The sequence below is a fragment of the Ostrinia furnacalis genome, unplaced genomic scaffold (genome assembly GCF_004193835.3).
Source record: "Ostrinia furnacalis isolate ACB-3 unplaced genomic scaffold, ASM419383v2 OfSCF2432, whole genome shotgun sequence".
Taxonomy (NCBI): domain Eukaryota; kingdom Metazoa; phylum Arthropoda; class Insecta; order Lepidoptera; family Crambidae; genus Ostrinia; species Ostrinia furnacalis.
In genome coordinates, this window is record NW_021132671.1 from 293,158 (window position 1) to 315,095 (window position 21,938).

Sequence of the window (21,938 nt, forward strand, 5' to 3'; positions counted from 1 at the left end):
AACGAGGTACTAATAAAAATAATAATAGTTTCTCTTCAACGAAATGTATAGAGCTTTTCCTGACATTTTTTATAGTAATTCAATTCTGATTGTGGAAAAATTGGGTCATTCGGTGAAGTAAAATCCTGTTCAAGTTTGAAATAGTTTTGAAATATAGTGAAAACTTATTTTGTTCTTCTAATTTTACAATATAACCCCAAGTTAACCTACTTACTCCTGAATTAACATAGGTTAGGGCAGACAAGACTAACTACATGGAGTCGGTTTTGCAGCGATTCGTTTCTGTCACGTTAGTTTTGTAGCACAAAATATTGCCTGTTTTGGACCATTTCAATATAGACATCATGATTATGAGTAAGAAATTTATAAAAACAAATATTAGGATAAATCACATTTATGAATATTATAGTTATTTATTCGAATGATGATAATTATGAGTTTCGATCATTAGTATAGAAAATATGAAACATAATATGATCATATAACATATGAAAACAAATATTAGTATAAACCAAGTGTATGAATAGGGATATTATGAATTTCAATGAGTATGTTTTTAAATATGCAGTTTTTAAATTTTTTATGAAGAATGATCATTATGGTAACAAATGGTATGAGAAATATTTTCGGACCTCCAATGATAGGAATTGAAAAGTTATGTAAGAAAATGCGCACCCGCACCGAGCACATGCAGCCGCCGCCCCGAGAGACCGCGGGGACTGTCCGATAGCTCGCCCGCGTTATAATACCATTTTTCCGATTTCATGGATTTTTCCTAAATTAAAAATATATTTTTATAATTTTTTTTTTGGCATCAGTGTCGTGTATACTGCCACCCCTGAGTTGGGCGTTGTTTTACAAAACCACACCAGTATGTATTACGAAGGGTGAACCGATTTGTGGTTTCTAACTCATATTTAAAAAAGAATACACACAATCAATACTATACTATCTATACTAATATTATAAATGCGAGAGTAACTGTCTGTCTGTGTGGCTTTCACGCCTAAAACCCTAAACCTTTCGTTTTCGTTCACAAATAATAAGAAAATATATATTTAAGTTGATTTTTATCATACTTGCATAAGTGATTTACAGTTTCTATTGGCTCTAACTTTATGTAAGTATGTGTTTCTTCCAGCATTTTACGAGGTTTGGAAGTATGAAACCGCTCCGCGAGTTTTCTACTTAAACTGACATAATTATTTTGGTAAATACTTGAATATACTTTCATTACAAATAATTAATTCGATGAAATACAAAAGGGTGACTTCGCTATACGGAATCCGTTAGATAAGTTAGCACAGTACATAGAAAGGATTATTGTGCAATTGAGCTACAGACACTTCGAAATGTGGATTGGTTTATTGCCATTGAAATCGCATACACTCGTATAACAACTCTTTTATAAAATCTATGTTAAAAATTAACAACTACTTAAGTAAAACAAGTCTTATAAACTTAAGTTTTCTAAACATAGTTATGGTCAAAGTATGTAGTTTTTATACAGGTGTGAATAAAACGGAGCAATCCTTGAAAGAAGTTGTTCAATAATAATAATATTGTTAAAACCATTATTACCACTCAAATATTTCTAAAGGAAGTAGGTACCTGCTTTACTTTGTGTATTATGTATAAAGGTCTTTTTTAATTATCTTAAGTCCATTACTTAAAATTGAAACGAATTTTCAAGGACTGTCACTTTTAATATTAATTTAACAAAAAGCATTCGTAATTCTGAACACTGAAAATGCTTATTGGATGTTGCAATTAGTTAAAAGCTCATCAATGCGGTTTTAATAAATAAATCGTTAATCACTACGATCTTTACGGCAAAATTACTTAAATAGGATTGTTCTGAATAATCTTTGATTGTCATTGTCATCAATCGTTAACGTTTTCTTGGTTTTCTGACAACCACACTCATTTGCTGTTCTGATTGGCATTCAAAATTTTGCTGTTCTTCAAAATTTTCATTAATTAATGGACTGACACTCTGGTCTTGATCCATAGTTGATGACTCTTGATAGATGGATTGTGATTCTAAGTCTGCACACATTTCTTCAACGTCGTCAACAAAAAAGTTAAACAAGGAACTCTATTGCTTTTCTATTGGCTACATTGGGCCCAAAGTTTCAGTAAATCAACAAAACTTCACTTTTCGGTACCCACCTCTTATCAATACGTTTATTTTGATGTGGTCCCAGCCTCCCACACTAAAGTGGAACTAAATTATTACATATCGGTGAAATAAACTGGTCATCATAAAAATCGACCCACCCGCGACAAGCACTTTCAAACGTATGCATCCCCACTTCCCACCAATATTACTATACTATATTACCATTTAAAAACCTAGTTCTAAACTTCATTTCATTAAAGGAAAACTTTTTACCCCAAAAATGTGTCTGTAGAAGAATCCAGAGTCATTTCTTCGAAAAATAGGTAGTTACGCTTGAGCCAACTTTTATGGCTATACAAGCTGACCCGGCGAACTTTGTTCCGCCTTAATGGCAATAAATAAGCAGACTTTTTTTTTATTTCGAACGGGATAAAAAGTATCCTATGTCCTTCTCCTGGCTATAAACTACCTCCCTGACAATTTTCAGCTAAATCGGTTCAGCCGTTCTTGAGTTATAAGCGAAGTAACTAACACGACTTTCTTTTATATATATAGATTACTGTTAAGTTGGGATTAATCGCTATCTATCTGTTAAAGAGGACACGTGAGATCATTATTTGGTTTTATAACCATAAAAATTGGTCTAATTGATCCCAGAGGTGAGCCCAAAGTGAGGTCTTTTTTCAAGAGTTTCAAGTCACATTTATTGTATATGTTAATCGTTAATTAGGAAATTAAATGTGTTTTTCTTTAAGGATATTTATTGGGCTTTCAAATAACACCAATATTGTTGGGGCACCATGATTGTGTCAGTAGAAACGAGTTTTCCTGTAAAACGTAGGTGGGCCGATTTTTGTGATGACCATTGACCAGTGTATTAAAAACCGATTCACCACATTCACCTTGCGTAGATTAAAAAAATAACAGGTTTAAATACATTCGTTATTTAAAATAATGAATCTTTGTCTATAGATTTTTAGGTCCATCAGTTGATGCTACCTACTTTAACATAATAATGTTCCTTACATACTATTGAATTGATTCGTAACATCATTTTAACATAAAGACTGTAGGTATTATTAGATTGGGTAACAAACAAAGATACATTTAGTATTAGTATTTCGACTATAAAATTTAACTATTTATCTAATATACATTTATAATATGAAGGTTTTTTTAACAACCAGATAAACCCACTGACTATTTGTTCATTGATATAGTTATAGTAATATTCTGAATAAGTAGCTAATCTAATTTTTGATTTACATTTTACTAATAATCTTATTAATTTTCATCCGAGTGTTTCACATTATTACTACATTGGCACATAGAATACGTGTATACTGTATACGTACTTACCAAAAAGATATAGTGAACGTGTAGTGTTTAGTAGTAAACCACAGTCTAAACTAAACTTCTATTAGGTACATACATTAACCTTATTGTTCGTAATGTTGCAACACATACAGGGTGGAAACGTTAAGTGATCTCACTCGATTATTTCTAAACTATACAAGATATTGAAAAACTGGTTACTGATCCTGAAAGTGCTTCAAGAGCTCTTTCAAACGCTACCAATAATAGGTTACAGAATAAACTGGATCTATCTAAAAATTCAATGTTTCCAGCTTCCATACTAAATGTATGCCAGACACACAATATTAGAAGTGTATTTTTTTTTATTTAATAAAAAACTCTTAAAATAAACTCGTAAATTGTATTCTTATTTTAAATTATTCATGGAAAACATTAGTTTTAGGCTTTACTTGCTATAATATTGTCAAGAGATTAGAGATGAGTGTCATGAATGTGGTACCTAGTACAAAATGTATGGAAGAAGGAAACATTGAATTTTTGGATAGATCCAGTTTATTCTGTAACCTATTATTGATACCATTGGATAGAGCTTGTGAAGCACTTTTAGAATCAGTAATCAGTTTTACGATATCATGTGTCGTTTTTAAAATAATGTGATTTTACCAAATGTATGGAAGCTGGAAACAATGATTTTTCGGATAGATCCAGTTTATTCTGTAACCTATTATTAATACCGTTTAATAGAGCTCATGAAGCACTTTCAGGATCAGTAACTAGTTTATTGATATTTGGTATAGTTTAGAAATAATCGAGTGAGATCACTTATCGTTTCCACCCTGTATGTAGTTCTAGGTAGTTATAAATATTTTATAGAATACAATTTATCTACGGTGTGTCAAGTTTCAATTCCCATTAATTGCATTAATAAATTAGTACAATATATTGTTATCTTCTTTAACTAAAATTAGTCTAAAACTGTGAATGTATTTGTTTGCGTTAGTGGTTGGTAACTATACTTAAATGTTTTTATACCAATTTCCCAAAGTAACACTCATTTACCTAAGTAATTTCAGTGATAATAAATAACATCATGGGCATGTAAAGTGAAATACTTATTGCTATTGATTCAGCACAAAAATTCCCATTTTAAAAGATTCAAATAGGACACATGAAGTTCTCGTTACTGTAAATATATTTTACAAATTTGTAAGATATAAAATTGACTAGGTTTTGTGTGGGACTAGTTCGAGCAACATAGAGAACGTCTCGTTTAATCTAAAATAAAAAGAACATTAGTGTGATAAAATTTATATCAGACACCGAGTCCTTGATATCACTTATTACGAGCATATTTTTTCAGCAGTTCTAACTAGGTAATTATATATTCTATGATTTATTCATTACAATTGGAATTATGTCAATAATTGCAGTAGAATCTTTCAATTCGGTTGAAAAAGGAAAAATCGCGCGTTTTTCGTAAACTAAAGACAAACTACCAGTGATCCGAGTTCCAATACTAAAGTTACCGCCATACTTTTTTTTGTGTGGAACAAGCAGTCAAAGTTTGATATTCAAAGAGTCTGAGTACTTGTAGGCGTTAAAACTTAGATTTCCCTGTAGGTAGACATTATAATAAAAAAGAAATATGTGAAAGTATCTAGCGTAAGTAAGTAGTTAGCGGGAAAAAACATTTGTATGAAAAAATCTAAACCGCGTAAGAATGATGAAGGGGGTAAAACGGGATCCACGCGTACGAAGTCGCGAACGGCCGCTAGTTAAATATAATTAGGTTTTACTTTTATCTACATCCATGTTACTTCATTTGTTTTTATCGATGTTCATTTGTTTTTGTTTTTTTGGCAAAATTCAAGAAAAGCTAGTCCTCTTGGTCACGTGTACAATTTAAGTTGGTTGGGTTTTACGGCCAAGGGTACAGCGACAGCGCTTAAAATTTATTTTCCACTGTACCATCAAGGGAACAGCCAAGGGTACACAGGAAAATAAGGGTGTAAAATATGAATTTCGTATGAATAAATAAGTCGAAAAAAATTGTTGAATTTAACAAAAAGTGTAATGCCATTCCATTCTTTGAAGTGGTCTTATTAGTACCCTAGAGTTCCAGGAAATCAAAAAGAGCACGTTGTATAATGTATGGAAGCTAAAAACATTGAATTTTCGGATAGATCCTGTTTATTCATTATTGATACCTTCACAAAGAGCTCGTGAAGGCTTTAGAAATAATCGAGTGAGATCACTTATCGATTCCACCCTGATATGTATGTATATGTCCTTGATTATTCCGGGAGATTCTATTTTTTACACTAAGGGCTTCTTTTACGGTATCCGAAATCCGAATAAAGTTCTAAGTAGTTACTTCCTGAATAACACTATTTGGCAAGTAAAAGCAAGAAGTAGGTAATTTAGCGTCAAAGTCTTGTTAGTGTCATGGTTTCGTTGCTGCTCGTGGGTACTTGACACATGAGATGGTAAACAAGGTCCCTAATGTAGGTACCTGAAATATGCAAAGTGCAGAAAATTGACATTCAATGCGGATTTAGTGGCCTGCTGTGGACGTGTACTAATAAAAAGTATAATTTCTACACATCGAGTATAAGCAAGCATACCTAGCCCGCGCAAGGGGGTCCGCTTAAGGTTTTTCTATATGCAAACTGCTTTAATTACAATTTATACAGGGTGTTTCAAAAAAATCCCTAATAACTGAAGGGTATTTAATAAACGTCTATAAAGAGTCCCTTGTTAATTTCTTACAGTCATAGCGACATATTCTAATTTCGGGTAAATTTATGTAAAATAAAAATATCGATTATAAAAATTCCCATCACTAATTTGGGTTCATTGTCCTACCAGGAGTGACCAGGAGCAACTTTCTATGTTCACGCCCCCGGCCACGCCTCATTAAAACATTCTGTGCGCCTAGTATTTACTAGGTATTATTATTTAATACCTACGGAGAAAAAAATACACGCACGTCGTTACAAAACAACAAGCATTCAAAATTATGGTTAGGTAACAATGATTTTAGTACGCTAATTTTTATTTCGCAGGTAAAGGAATGTCGCAATGTCGTTTATGTACCTACTTTGTCTACCAAGTTACGTCTCATTTTAAAATAGAAGAAATGTTAATGAATTCTCAGATTTATTTTCATATCAACATTCTAAAGCGTCCCTTAATAATTTTCACTTTTACAAAAGCAGCCTAAGACTGATTTACACGTATTAAGTAGTTAAGTAGGTAACTAAATTTTAACTTAATTTTAAGTCTATGTCCAAATGTCTCATAATTAGTATGAAACTGCTTATCAAAAGGTGTCAAGTGATAAGCCCCATCCACCAACTTACCCGAAAAATGAAGGTAAAATTTAGTTATCTACTTAACTACATAATACGTGAAAATCATCCTTTAAGACTTAATTTTAAGTGATTAAATTGCATTTAAACGACTTGCAAATTCTAATTTAGTTACCTACTTATTACGTGTAAATCAGCCTTAAGGTACTCCTTTGTAAAACTTGATGTGAACGCCTCTGTAGCTACTAATATCTAACTATTCGAATTCCGAACCTTGATGATCTTGTGTGGGAATCGAACCCGCGTTTTCCGCAATCCTGGTGGCTAACCTTTGCGCTACCGAAGCCCCAATAATGGACCGAACTAATCTTTAACCTCCTTATTAATAATATGATAAAACATGCAGCGTTCCATTGTCACTTGATGGTGAGTGACGTAGACAACAACGGGACGCTGCACGTGCTGTCAGCAGTTACAGTCGGCAGCTCGGTTCTAAATAGTACCTTAATTTATTCATTTAAGAAAAACACTACAAATTACAATCATGAAAAGACATTGCATTGCAGACTTGTTAGACAGTATTGTACTAGATAATAATCCGAAACGTGTTTACACGGGAACAATAATTGCATATCTGTTAATAATAAACTTTCCTCCTAAACTTACTGCAACATCAGAAACATGACTGTTCTACAATTAATGTAAAACCAGAATCAGCTATCTTTTTAAATCTATGATCTGCATTCCGAAAACAGATGAGTATGCAATTCAAATAGTTGTGCTTAGACCAAGCTTAGACNGTCAGAAACATGACTGTTCTACAATTAATGTAAAACCAGAATCCGCTAGCCAAATATGCATTCCGAAAACAGATGAGTATGCAATTCAAATAGTTGTGCTTAGACGAAAGCTGATGCCAAGTTTGAATTACATAGATTGCGTTTTTCGTGTAAAGGTCAGATTTTTTGCTATTTTTGATTTATTTTGTTTGACAAAGAGATAATTACAAAACGATTAAATACATGCCATTAAGTAGGTAGTGGCTAAACTTAAATTTAACAAAACATTGAGTGAATGTGTTCAATAAATAATAGGTTCGGCGAGTTAAGGAACAAAGGTCACCTTCTCTTTGACTGAGCCTCAATGTTTACACGTTCTGATATCAGTGCAGTGTCAATAACGCGCACCTACTTAGTATTTCTCCCATACCTTTATTCAGCCGCCTTGTTTAGTTTAAGCATAATATTAAAGTAATGACATCCCGTGATTATGTTCTAGCATTACCTTTGTAATAAGTTTACGTTTACAGTAAGAGTTTGCTGAATTAGAATTACATACACAATCTTAAGAGTATTTGTACCACCAAAAGTTTAACATACAAAAGGCATAATGTTTAAAATGATTTGTGTATAAAAAATTATTGTTGGTCCGGAATTAGTACGCAATGCATATGTCGGCCCATTGTGTACCAGGCGCGCAGCGCTGCGCACGAGTTAGCCGTTAGGCCTCAGCCTCGAACTTAGCGGGCAGCGGGGCGGGAGCGGCGGCGGCGCGGCAGCGGCAGGATCTTTATGCGTGAAATCAAATAAACCGGTTCTCGAAAACAGCGGCGCGGCAGCGGCGCCGGAGCGGGCAACGAGCGGGCAGCGGCGAGGGAGCGGGTAACGAGCGGGCAGCGCACTCCTTCTTTTGCCCACAATAAATCGAGCGTTAGGAATAAATTTGAATCGAAATAAAATTGTCGCCGTTGTTCAGACATTTCGTTTGCAAATAAAAACAAATATCTCGACAATACAAACCCCGAACACAACACTTCGCTGCTAAAGCGCCGCGCGAGCTGCCCGCTGGTTTCGAGAACGGGTCTGCGTTGCCCGCCCCGCTCCCGCGCCGCCGCCGCCGCCGCCCCGCTGCCCGCTAAGTTCGAGGCTGAGGCCTTAGAGTGGGCGCCAGGGCGGGGGGTGGTGGGCTCCAGGGCGGGGGGTGGTGGGCTCCAGGGCGGGGGGTGGTGTTCCCTAGCCCACTCACTAATGAGGTTGCCAACATTTTCTTTGGGTATTATTTTAATTTTTCATTGATTTTTAAGATTTTAAGTTTAAAAGTACGAGACGATTTTGAAATTTATTAAAGAAAGGTTTACGAGTAAATAAAANGGTTTCGATAGATGAAGTTTTCACAAAATTTTTCAAATGTACGTACACATGTAAAGTGTCAGCCTTTTAAATAGGTACTATTTAAAATGTTTATTTAACGAACAAACATGCTTTGAACACATCGATAAAGGAAGTAGGCAAAAAATGNATTTAGTTTTATTTATTTATTTATTTAGTTTATTCAGAAACTCAACAGCTATATTACATTTTTATAGAATATTTTTCTTACAATGGTGGCACTTAAGCTAAAAAAGAGTTCCATGACATGCAATAATGTTCGTACATTATAATATCTATTGTTATTTTTTTATTCATTTATACATTTCTTTCTTTTTATCCCATCCCAACTAATATTATAAATGCGAAAGCAACTCTGTCTGTCTGTCTGTCTGTCTGTCCGTCTGTCTGTCTGTCTGTCTGTCTGTCTGTCTGTCTGTTACGCTTTCCCGCTTAAACCTCGCAACCGATTTTGATGAAATTTGGCATAGACATAGTTTGAGTCCCGGGAAAGAACATAGGATAGTTTTTATCCCGGTTTTTGAAACAGGGACGCGCGCGATAAAGTTTTTCTGTGATAGACAAAATTCCACGCGGGCGAAGCCGCGGGCGGAAAGCTAGTATACATTATACTTACGCAGGGTGAAACCGAAAGGCACCGCCAAGCTTTAGGAGCGACTAAGGATTAGTAACTTGTTGTTGTTATTATTATTATTTTAGAATTGTTTTAAATTCTCAGCATTTTTTTAAATGCCGCTCTTAATGTTGTTATTATTGGCAAATTATTACAAAATAATAATAATGGTACAGATGCGTTCACATCAACCTTTCCTTTTGCTGCTTAAATAAGACCCATTTTGCAAGGATTTTGTAAAATATGATGTGAACGCCTCTGTAGGTATCCAATGACTCAACAAATTGTTAAAATAAAAAAATGAAATAAAACTAAGGCCTCATTTACGGAGACGCCGGGCATCTTACGCTGTGCGACCAACTGAGTTCAAACATTGGCATTGTGTGTGCATGAGTGCTTTTACGGAAAAGCGATTTAAGACGCGTATTCTTGAAATCATTTACTTTTTTTTTCTTTCTTTTAATATTGTATTTTTTTATTTTGTTTTTTCTCTTTTGTTTGTTTTTTCTCTTTTGTTTGTTTTTGTGTATTGTCTCATGTTTGCCCAGCTCTCTCCAAAAATGGTCACCGCAGAATAACAGCGTCGTGTTCTGGGTTTTATCTACCACTCCAGAGCATGACACATGCTGAGCGGTGGCCAGATTTGGTTCTAACTTGTATCTGTTAATTGTTTTTTTGTTATCTGATTTTGTGTGCTATATTTTAAGTTGGAACCAAATAAATGTTTTTCTTTCTTTCTTTCTTTCAAATGGAACGTTATTTGCAGCCGAATCCTGCGGATGGCTTCGATGCGTCTCACACGGCGTTTATTGTTGCGGCATGCGTGGCAATACTCGCTGAAGGATTCACCGTGGGAAGAGAGGTTGGCACACCACTTCACCCGACTCGCATCAATATTTTTTGTGTTTATCATGCGCTGCGGCTCCGTAATTATGAGGCCTTATTGGTGCTTATGGTGAACTTACAAACGGGTTACTAAATGCTTATTTTTATACGGAACACAATTCAATCTTACTCCTGGTGGTACCAGGAAAGGTACTAGGAGTAAGCTAAAGATGGGCGGAAACTATTTAAAATGTTTATTTAACGAACAAACATGCTTTGAACACATCGATAAAGGAAGTAGGCAAAAAATGCGGCTAATTGACATTCTGAAAAATACAAAGTCTATGATTTGCGTTCGATGAACCCCGCTGCAGCTGATCGAAAGTGAGGGAATTCATATCGATATTTTTGGAAACTTTCGATGTACGTTATTTCCAAAACCGTTCAAGATATGACAATAGGAACAACGGCTTCTATTTCAGATTGTTTCAGTTTCTGTGCCCTTTCAGGCTTTAGGGGGTATTTTGAAACACCCTGTATTGAAAAATTTTACAAACTCAAATTCTCAAACTTTTTCATACGAGATCAAAGTAGGTAGGTAATGTGAGTATCCAAGCATAAAATATTTTTGGAGGTACTGCTTGAAATTGAGGCGTCTGTCTGTAAGTTTATTTTTGTTCATTCATGGGTAAATTACCCTCTACCACACTAGAGTTTTATCGAAGTAACATTATTTTACATACTGTATTATCTGATTCTGTACTTTAATATGTGTTTGAGTACCTACAACAGAGGTAATGTAATAGGAAAGCGAAATATTAAAATTAAAAATACATTGGATTGAAAACCACTCAGTTATAACATTGATATTGATAGCATAGTCTACGAGTAATAAGCTAATGCAAGTGCGGGCCAGTAGCATACAACCATCTATTATATTGACTATTGATTATTTTTGAATAGGCCGAAATTGTAAACAAGTTGCTGCTGTAAATCCCAAAAGCCACAGATTTTCTTACATCTGGGGGCACGGCAGTGCCCCCACCAAGTCGAGCAAAAAAGCGGCACGGCCGTACCATCCTTTTCTCGAAGCAATTCAGGCCATTTTCGACCGCCTGTAACTTCGTTGTGGATAAAACTAGAAGGCTGAATTTTCATTAGCTATGCAGGCATTGTAAAGACACGGTATATTTAAAATTTCATTCAATTTGAACCAGTAGTTTAAGAATTATAACGGGTCAAAGTTACTTAATTTTGTCACTCACTGACTCTCAATAGAACTGACACGATTATTTGAACTAAACCCTTTTTGAGTAATGTATAAATTCGTTTCGTCTACAATTTTCGAAACAATGTCATCGTTTATGAACTTGATAAAGAACTGAAATGGCTCCTCCAGGTCAGATATTTCTGTGGGCAGTTCCGAATCCCCTAAAAAAGCAATGCGATCATCGTCCCATGGTGGTAAATTTCTTTTTTTCCAAATCATCTCCCGGCTACGTGACCTCCAAGCTGCAATTCCTGGAATACCTGAACTTGATTGCGCAGATGAAGTAGGTACCCGCCACAGGTTCCGCTAAGGAAACACCATCTAATATGTGCTCCTCTTCATAGACTATGGGAGGGTCTTTGTTATGTTCCAAGGGTAGATTATGATCTATGGACTCATGCAATAAAACCCGTACGTTTGGGTAATAATCGATGTTATCATCATCTAAATTTTCATCATCATCTGAGACTGCACCATCATTTAAAGCAGCAAGAGCTGTCTTAATTTCCTTTTCAGATAGCGAGCCAAACATGCTGAAAAGAAAAGCCAAATAAGCAAATCATAGAACAATTAATATTGAACAATTTTATGGCATAAACGCATGGTGTAGACATTTGGCTACATACTGTAAATTTTCAAAAATATACTTTTTTTTCGTACGAAGATTTTTTTTATTTTTTTTCCCCCTATCTGTGACTAAAAATCTAATTGAAATATTTTTTTCATAACTAAATAAAAAATCATGCATTTAAGGGTTAAGGTGAACTTACAAACGGGTTACTAAATGCTTATTTTTATACGGAACACAATTCAATCTTACTTCTGGTGGTANCGTTTTACATAAATATATTGACTTGGCCATCGCATGAAAACACGAGTAAATTAAATTATTTAGTGCGATGGCCAAGTCAATAATTTATGTAAAACGTTAAAGATTTCCTGGCCTGGACTTGGTATTACATGGATCTCACAACTTTTTACGGTAGAACAACTGAGTTACGAAACTTAGTTTTTTTGACAAGTATTGTTTTTGATGGGTTTCATTTATCTGTCTACATATCGGCCAATACAAATCACCCGTTTTGATATTTTTATTAGTAATTGATTACTGTCAGTCACTTGATGTGAGTATTTGACTCCAAAACTCCAAAGACGACCTACCGCTGTTTTACTTAACGACCCTATCAATACAAAAATCTCCTACTTTTTGGCCCCTCAACGATCTTCTATTAAATGAGTGTCAAAGAAATCGCATATATGATATAGAAGGCTATCCATACATTCCGGTCCGTAGGTCCTTCCGCTCATGGGTCTTAGTCTGCGCTGAAAACGAAGAAGATGAGCACTAGAGTGCAGTCTTGAAGCTTAGAAATGTCCCCGTTCGCAGAAAAATGGATAGCCCCGCCATAATTCTGATGTTTGTTTACAATTTCAGCGTTACAACAGAGAGTTTAGAGGACCGAGTCCTTGATTTCGGCGTCGTCTGCGGGCGGTACCCCGGCGGCTGACATCTTGCGGCGCTCGTTGCGTGCGCGCGACACCGGCCGGTAGTACTGCTCGCTACGCCGCCGTCAGCGCTCCGGCGGCGGCGCCTCCGACTCCAGCTCCATCCACAGCGAGCTGATCACGCGGCCTTCTGTCAGACAAATTTTTACCAATTACCAACCATCCGAGAAGTACCTGAATGCGGGCAGCGCGGGACCTGTCGTTGTCGAAATCCTTTAGGGAGGCCTTCCAGCAGTGGACATCATTTTTCGATGACAAAGGCCCGCCTAAGGATTTCCGCAACGATCGGTTATTTAGTATATCAATGGGTCCATCACAGGGATTTTTCATTTGGGTCCACCTGTCCACTTTGTTGCATGGGGTATCCACCAACAAGGTGGACAGAAAACCTTATAATATTTGTAGTAAGGCGTTTAATGCAGGCCGACGCCAATCTAGAAATGCATATACAACGTGTCCCAAAATTCAAGGATAAGCCGGCGCCGCAGGATGGACATAGTCATGACTACTTTAGGAAAAATAAGAAAAGAAATCTATCTCAATAATTTTTTAAGTTACATAATAAATTATGGAATTCGTCGAAAATTGACACTCCTTATGATATTTTACATTACCACGACCACAATTTTTCAAATACTTCTATTTTTTCGTTTGTATCGGCAACTTAAGTAGTGCTGCTGTCCTCTCCAATTCTTAAAACCCTCAGAATCCTTGCAGTTTTTACACAAAAGTTAATCAAAATATGATATTTCCTTAAAATTTTGAACGATTTTTACTTTCACTCCACTTTGACTCGTCGTTTTGTAATAAAACAGTATGAACACTACTGCGGCAAGTTTTTTATAAAGTTGCCGCAACTATCCAAGATTCCAAAATGGTATAATACTCTAAGAAAACTAGTCGCAATAAAGATATGCGTACCATTTTTACAAGCATTTCGCTTGTTAGTTAGTATGGGATAAATCTTGCAATTAAATTTAAAACCAGTTCTCCTCAACCAATTGAGCTGAAATTTGGTATACTTATGTAAGTACGATGACATTGCAATATTATGGTATCATTGAGCTGGATGGAGTCTGGAGGTGGCCATAGGAACTTCTAAACGAAACGGCGGAATCGCATCTAATTTGGGTTCGTTGGATATCTTTTCGAGCACTTTAGTGCTAGATGATGTCCAGGGTCCTGATGATGAAGTCAAGAGGTGGCCAGGAGCTGGCCAAAGGAACTCCTAATCGAAATGGCGGAAGATTATCGAGTTTGGGTTCGTTGGATTTGACTTCCCGAGCACTTGGACCATGAGATTGAGAAACAACTAAAAAGTGTAAAATAAAGTTATAAAAAAAAAAAAACTTTTTTAAAAACAAGCATTAATGCGAAATTTTACGAAAGAATTTAACGATAAAAATAATTGTATGCAAGGTTCAAATAATTTCGAAAGTTTGTAGCGCAAACAGAAAAAAAGAGGAATAAATTCCATGCGCGATTATAACTTTATTTTAAACTTTTTAGTTGTTTCTCAATCTCATGGCCCAAGTGCCCGAGAAGACAAACCCAACGAACCCAAACTCGATAAGCTTCCACTATTTCGTTTAGGAGTTCCTATGGCCAGCTCCTGGCCACCTCTTGACTTCATCATCAGGATCCTGGACATCATCTAGCACCAAAGTGCTTGAAAAGACAAATCTAACGAACCTAAACTAGATGCAATTCCGCCGTTTCATTTAGAAGTTCCTATGGCCACCTCCAGACTCCATCCAGCTCAATGATACCATAATATTGCATTGTCATCGTACTTACATAAGTATACCAAATTTCAGCTCAATTGGTTGAGGAGAACTGGTTTTAAATTTAGTTGCAAGATTTATCCCATACTACTAACAAGCGAAGTGCTTGTAAAAATGGTACGCATATCTTTTTTGCGACTAGTTTTCTTAGAGTATTATACCATTTTGGAATCTTGGATAGTTGCGTCAACTTTATAATAAACTTGCCGCAGTAGTGTTCATACTGTTTTTTTACAAAACGACGAGTCAAAGTGGAGTGAAAGTAAAAATCGTTTAAAATTTTAAGGAAATATCATATTTTGATTAACTTTTGTGTAAAAACTGCAAGGATTCTGGGGGTTTTAAGAATTGGAGTGGACAGCAGCACTACTTAAGTTGCCAATACAAACAAAAAAACAGAAGTATTTGAAAAATTGTAGTCGTGGTAATGTAAAATATCATAAGGGGTGTCAATTTTCGACGAATTTCATAATTTATTGTGTAACTGAAAAAATTATCGAGATAGATGTTTTTTCTTATTTTTCCTGAATTAGTCATGACTATGTCCATCCTGCGGCGCCGGCTTATCCTTGAATTTTGGGACACGTTGTATATTTTCTAGTAATAATGATCTGCTCTCCCGTTTCGCAAATTGGAAACCAAGCTCGTGTATTTTATGGAGAGTTTTGAAATGTAGAGAGGCTGGAAGGTGTCTAGGTATATCTTTATGACATTAAACAAAGTTATGTCATCTATTTGTCAACATTCGATGTAGTATAATCGGCCGACGAAAAATACGAGTAGATGGTCTGCGTCTAGGCTTAAATTTAGGTGGTGCAACTCAGCCTAAGTATAGTCGTATTAAATATACATGACGCAAACGTGTCACGAAAAGTCAGTTTAGGAGCATTAGGGCTAATTCTCATTATTCCAGAGGGTTGCCAAAAACTAACAGAGATTATTGAAAATGACTCGTTATTACCATTGTTTGAAACGTTTTTAAAATACTTTTCATAACAGTGGTATCTAAGAATGAACCCTGCGCTTTTTAGTTGCTCTGGAAAACGCCACCGCACTACCAACGCTCTTGAGGGATGACACCATCGATTAAATGTAAAAATTCCGAAATGTCCAAATTAATTTTAATTTTTACACAAACTTCGAAAAGAAGCAAATCATTTTGACTGCAAAATAAAAAATAGCCATCTTCAACAAAAAAACGACTTAACAAACACATCAATATTGTCATGTTCATATATGCACATACGAGTAAAGACAGTAGGTACAAGTAGCCCCAGTGAGAAGTAGTCCAAGTGAGAAGTAGCCCAAGTGAGAAGTATCCCAAATAAGAAGTAGTCCATTAGCGAGTCGGTTGCCATAATGATAATTAGCCCTAATGCGCCTAATTGGAAAAGTCTGCTATCGCATTTTTTTTGTTTCACACAAAATCAAGTTCCTGAACTTTTCGAATATTGCAAGAACTGTGTATTTGTTCTCTTTTAAAGTTACAGGACTGAAGCGAAAAGCGCAAAATCAAGTCAAACTTAATCCAAAGACTTTACAAAAATTACTTACAATTTTCGTTCGGCACTTTATGTAGAGTGTAGATCATTATGCAGGTACACCTACCTAAACATTGATGTAAATTTTTAAATGCAGTATATTTCTTAAATTACCTACGTAGTTAAAACTATTTTAACTAAAAAAAATAATACTTTTGAGAAGTCAATCCAACGAGTATAAATTTCGTCTACAATTAAAGGAAACCTTTAATTAGCGGCGAAAAATCCAGACTTGATTCCTCTTTAACGTCAGCGGGTGTGTTTCATGTTGCTGTCGCATTAATTATGCTACCACCGAAGATTAATAAATTGTTCGCGCCAGTCACGTGAATTGACTACAAATTATTATACAAAATTAGTTCTTTTGAAATTGCCTGGGAAAGGTTGGGATCATCGGATGCGCGACTAAAGCCGTCAACAAAAACGTCACACGCAAGTATTATTTGATGAATTACACGGAAATTATATGGCATCTTTAATAACGTATCTTCTCCAGCTAATAGGTGCAAAAGGTGGGCTGATAACAATTAAAAATATTTTGCTGAATTGCTACTGAATCAAGATAAAACAAAATACTTATTGTGTTCGTAAAAAAAACATCTACGAGAAGTTACTAACATCCAAAACAAAACAGAATTACACTATATTATTGTTATCACTTCTATATTGAAATGTAAATTCCGACGTAATTACCATTAATTTAGCTTTTCAATTCCAATCGACGCGCGACTTAGATTTCGTTTAAGCTTCTTGTTGCTATACAATTTTCCACCATTGAAATGACTGCTTAAAAAATGAAGCTTTTCAATACAGTATTTCCCGTGTCAACAGATATTCAAATACAAAACGTTTATTGCATGTCACATTACAATTTAGTGATGTTTAAAAAAAATAGAGGTAGGTATACATATGACGCCCAGTAAGGGCACAGCAAAACATCATAGAGAGGGTTAATATCTACCTTCAAGTAATTTAAATTAAGATTTAGTTAGTCTTAAATGGTCAATATTTTTACCTTTTGAAGAGAATAAAAGCTTGAAAAATAACCTTAGGTAGGATCGTGTCGACCTGTTACATCCCTCTTTTACTTGTACGTGATCAAAGATGTCAATCGCAGCGATGCTGTGTAATACCGATATAATTTTAACATATCTTGTATCTATCTAGACTAGAAGCTTTGAAGTGATTGCATGACTGCACAAGGTTCTGTTTTCTAAAGCCTTTTCTTCCGCTAATCTGTGTGCCTTTGTTGATGACAAAGGCGTTGAAAAAATACGTTGTCAATAGCGGCCGTATCAAAATTGCACGTTATACTTAGGGTGTTTGTTGAAGAGTCTTCTAAAGTGCGTACAATTTAATAACTGTTTGGAGGCGGCCCGAGCGGAGCCGCCTTGTATGGCGTTTCGCGCCGAAATAATGCACTATTTACAGTATTTACAAACGTTTATTTACATAGCACGGACCCATACGAAACTATCGAAGAAGGAGAGGGAAAATATTTACAACGCAAGGAATATAAAAGACGCACTATAAATTCAACAGCTTAAGTATGTAAATATCGTCGAACCGTTCGCAGCACTTAATTTATAGTCTGTACAATTGTAGTTGCGTGGGTTACGGAGCGCCGACCGAGGAAAAACACACAAGTCGCTCCCGGTGTCGACCAGGAACTGTGTTCTTGAAGGTCGGTCGGTGACGAACAAGCGACCGCTTGAAGGTTGAGCCGCATCCACCGATGACCGCTGTTGCTGTTCTGATTCTGATCCGAAGTCGCAAGGGCGGTTGCAGTCTCTGGCCTTGTCCCCGAACCGATGATGGTGTCAACATAGCGGGTACCTCTTGTAGTTAGCCCGGGACCTCTGCTTAGGTCTGTTGGCTCTGGGGCGAGTTGACTTACCGGGTCGATTTATTGGTTGCGAGCCGTGGTCGACCGATTCGTGCATGTCCGACTCAAGCTCTCTTAACCGCGTCCGTATCTTAGCCACTGCTGCCGCCAAGCGAGTCAGTGCGTCTTGATACTCCATTTCCATTATTTGTGTTCTTCACGGGGTCACCAATTTGGAGGCGGCCCGAGCGGAGCCGCCTTGTATGGCGTGAGCTTGCGTGAGAAGAACGCTAGCGGCTGCCATGCGTCGTCCTTGAGCTGCTGCAATACTGCGCCAATCGCTTTGTCCGATGCGTCAGTCACTAAAGCGAGAGTTGCTGAGCAGTCAGGGTGTGCAAGTAAGGCCGCGTTGCATAAGCTCACCTTGCAAGCTTCGAAAGCTGTCAAAGCCTCTCCTCCCAACACGATCGGCTGATTTTTCTTGACGTCACCCGTCAACAAGGCATGCAGCGGAGCTTGGGTTTGAGCAGCTTGAGGAAGAAATCTCCTACAAAAGTTGAGCATGCCCAAGAACGCTCTCAGCTGACGTACGTTGGACGGTGTAGGAAACTCTTTGATGGCTTGCACCTTGGAGTCTAGGGGCCTGGTACCGGCTTCAGAGATGGTGTAACCTAGGAAAGTTACCTCCTTTGCTCCCAGAACGCACTTGGCAGTGTTAAGCAGCATGCCGTATTCCTTCAGCCTGGTGAAGATCTGGCGAAGGTGATCCTCGTACTGGACCTCATCCTGTGAAAACACCAGGAAATCGTCGAGGTAGGTATAGACGAAATCGAGCCCTCGAGTCATTTCATCGACAAACCGTTGAAAAGTCTGGCCCGCATTCCGAAGTCTGAATGTCATGTACGGAAACTCGAACAATCCGAACGGTGTGGTGATCGCAGTTTTTGGAATGTCCTCCGGACTGACAGGTATCTGATTGTAAGCTTTAACCTGGTCCAGGGTGCTGAACACCTTGCAGCCAGAGATATCATGGGCAAAGTCATGGATGTGCTTTATCGGGTACTGTGCGGGCATTCAGCATTCGATAGTCACCGCACGGACGCCAACCGTTGTCCTTCTTCGGGGCTAGATGAAGAGGCGAGGACCAGGGGCTCTCTGAAGGTCGAGCAGTTCCACTAGATAGCATGGACTGTAATTCTTGTTTGGCGATCTTCAGTTTGTCCGGTGCGAGTCGACGAGGGGCTGCGGCGACTGGAGGACCTGGGGTGGTGCGAATGTGATGAACGGTGTTGTGAGGTATGTGACGGTGCGTACCTGCAGGTCGAGTGATCTCGGGAAATTCACCTAGTACTTGGTGAAAGCGTCCCGTACCAGTCGTGACCCTAACGAATGAGATGGCGTTGTGAACGACAGGCTTGGCGATGGTTGATAATAACGTGACGTTGTCAATCAAACGTTTGTTGCGAGTTGCGACAGTCGACAATGAGGTTGTAATAATTCAAGAAGTCAACGCCAATGATTGGTTTGTCCACATCCGCTATGACAAAACGCCAAGGAAAGATCCAATTTAAATCAAAAGGTACAAAACCGTATGTAAATATTGTAAATAGTGCATTATTTCGGCGCGACACGCCATACAAGGCGGCTCCGCTCGCGCCGCCTCCAAAACTGCATCTTCGTTGCAGCTGGTGCAGCCTTTTGAATACTAATCCAGTGGTATAGAAGTGAGTGGAATCAAAACTAAATTGAGGACATTCTAACAATGTTTCTTGCACTTTCATCATCACTTTTAGGTTCTTGTTACTCTCGCTATCGCACACCTTATTCCAGACGGCTTTATTAAAATGTTGATAACATTCAGATAACGTTGGTGCAGAAGATGTGGAACGAGTCCTACATCGGGAACGTCGTGTCAGAGACCGGAGGACCTTCGCACAACTTCGCCCCGTATAGCAGTCACGGAAACTCACCTGAAGGGTCAATATCAAAATATTCTGGTCCAACTTTAAATTCGTTCTACTAGGTGTGAATTGTGGTGTCACCAAGATTATCTCGCACCAGCTGTCTTTGTCAACCGTTGCCTTCGCCGAATTCTCCAGAGTTGGAGATTTTTTGGAGTTAGCATTTTGTGGAATGATCGAACTACTTAAGGCAGTATCATCGATTGTTATTGAATCCGATAATACGATTTCGTTCGATCGTTTGAAGAGCAGGGATTTGATAATTCACTTCATTATCAAAAAAGGAACCCAAATAAGCATAGTGAATTAAACATGCTTCTGTGAGTATTTATACAGCTGAAATGGATTGGAATTGACTGGCTTCTTATTGAATTGAGTGTTCAATCTCATTAGGGACATACATGTCCCACTGATTATGTTAGCTCACGCGAGGAATAAGTAAGTATGTTGTGCGTTGTAAGGCGCTGGATTAAATTATCGTCAGGAACATAATTATCTTTTAATAAATTTTTCGCCACAATATAAATTAAATACATAAAGGTTGTTCAAAATCATATTATAAGTTATTCCCGTGATTAGGGTTGACTCATCATATTTGCCAAATAAACAGAAAATGTTGATTCTTTAATAAAAAAAATATGGTTGAAAATGAAGTCATAAAAATTACAAGCCACATAAATAATAAAGGGCTCTTAGTCCTTATTATTTGGAGTAATTCAAGGTTGGAAAACGGCGAACAAAAGATGTTTCATCCAGTCCTACTTCCTTGTCACGAAACAATAATATGAGATGTCACTTAGCATGGAAAGATGAAACTCGGCCGAAATATTCGAAACAAAAGGCGAAATAATATAGACATCCATTGAGAGAAATTAATTAATATCCTTTTTTTTCTAATAATAAGTAGGAACAAATAGAGTGACAGGACTTTTTGGCGGGAAGTAGAAAAGGGCGGTCTATTTGTTTTTATTATTTCGTATTTTATTGTTAGTTGTTAATTTTTAGAATAAAAAAATCTGTTGTAAATATAGTAACTTGGTGTGTTTAGTGTTTAAATTATATGGGGGTAAGTCCATTTGCCTATTTTATCGAGTATGGAGACGGAACCAGCTCCTGACCCTGATCCTCACTCAGCCACTCCACATAATCCTTTTCTGACTTTAATAAAAGCTGACAATTTCATCTCAAACCAACAGGTAAATGAATGAGTCATTTAAATTAGTAACCAACAGAAAGATTCAGAAAAAAATTAATAAATATTTATTGAAAAACAAATCTTCTCCCAAAATGAATATTAGTATTACCATTGTTTTTCAAGAGATATTAACTAAAGCTCCTCTAGCTCCGGTGAACCAACATTTTCTACAGAATAATCATACAGGGTGTTTGGCGGCTTCGTGGGTGTATAAGGTAAGGTCATTTTAAGAATACTAGTTCGCCCATTTAACCCTAAGTGAGCTACTTTTTTTTAATTGATATTTTTGTTTTTATTTGTTTTTTTTTTTTCAAAATTTGACATAAAAACTGCTTCACATTTTTTTCTCGCGTGTTTTCAACCGATTTTGTTATTACAAGCTTTTATTTAATACTAGCTGACCCGGCGAACTTCGTACCGCCTTAGCGTAGAGATTTTCTTAATATTTTTTTCCGTAAGAACCATCCTTGGACTTCCACAAACATTTAAAAAAAAGAATT

At 36.9% G+C, this 21,938-nt stretch overlaps 1 protein-coding gene across 1 annotated transcript in view; it reads right to left on the bottom strand.

Annotated features, from left to right (window-relative positions):
- Positions 1-13,182: 13,182 nt before the first annotated feature.
- Positions 13,183-21,938, bottom strand: part of LOC114355604 (uncharacterized) — a 45,075-nt gene continuing 36,319 nt past the window's right edge. The window contains exon 8 of the mRNA XM_028308543.1: positions 13,183-13,262. Coding sequence (XP_028164344.1) covers positions 13,198-13,262 — 65 coding nt within the window. The 3' untranslated portion in view covers positions 13,183-13,197. The remainder of the gene's footprint in view (positions 13,263-21,938) is intronic.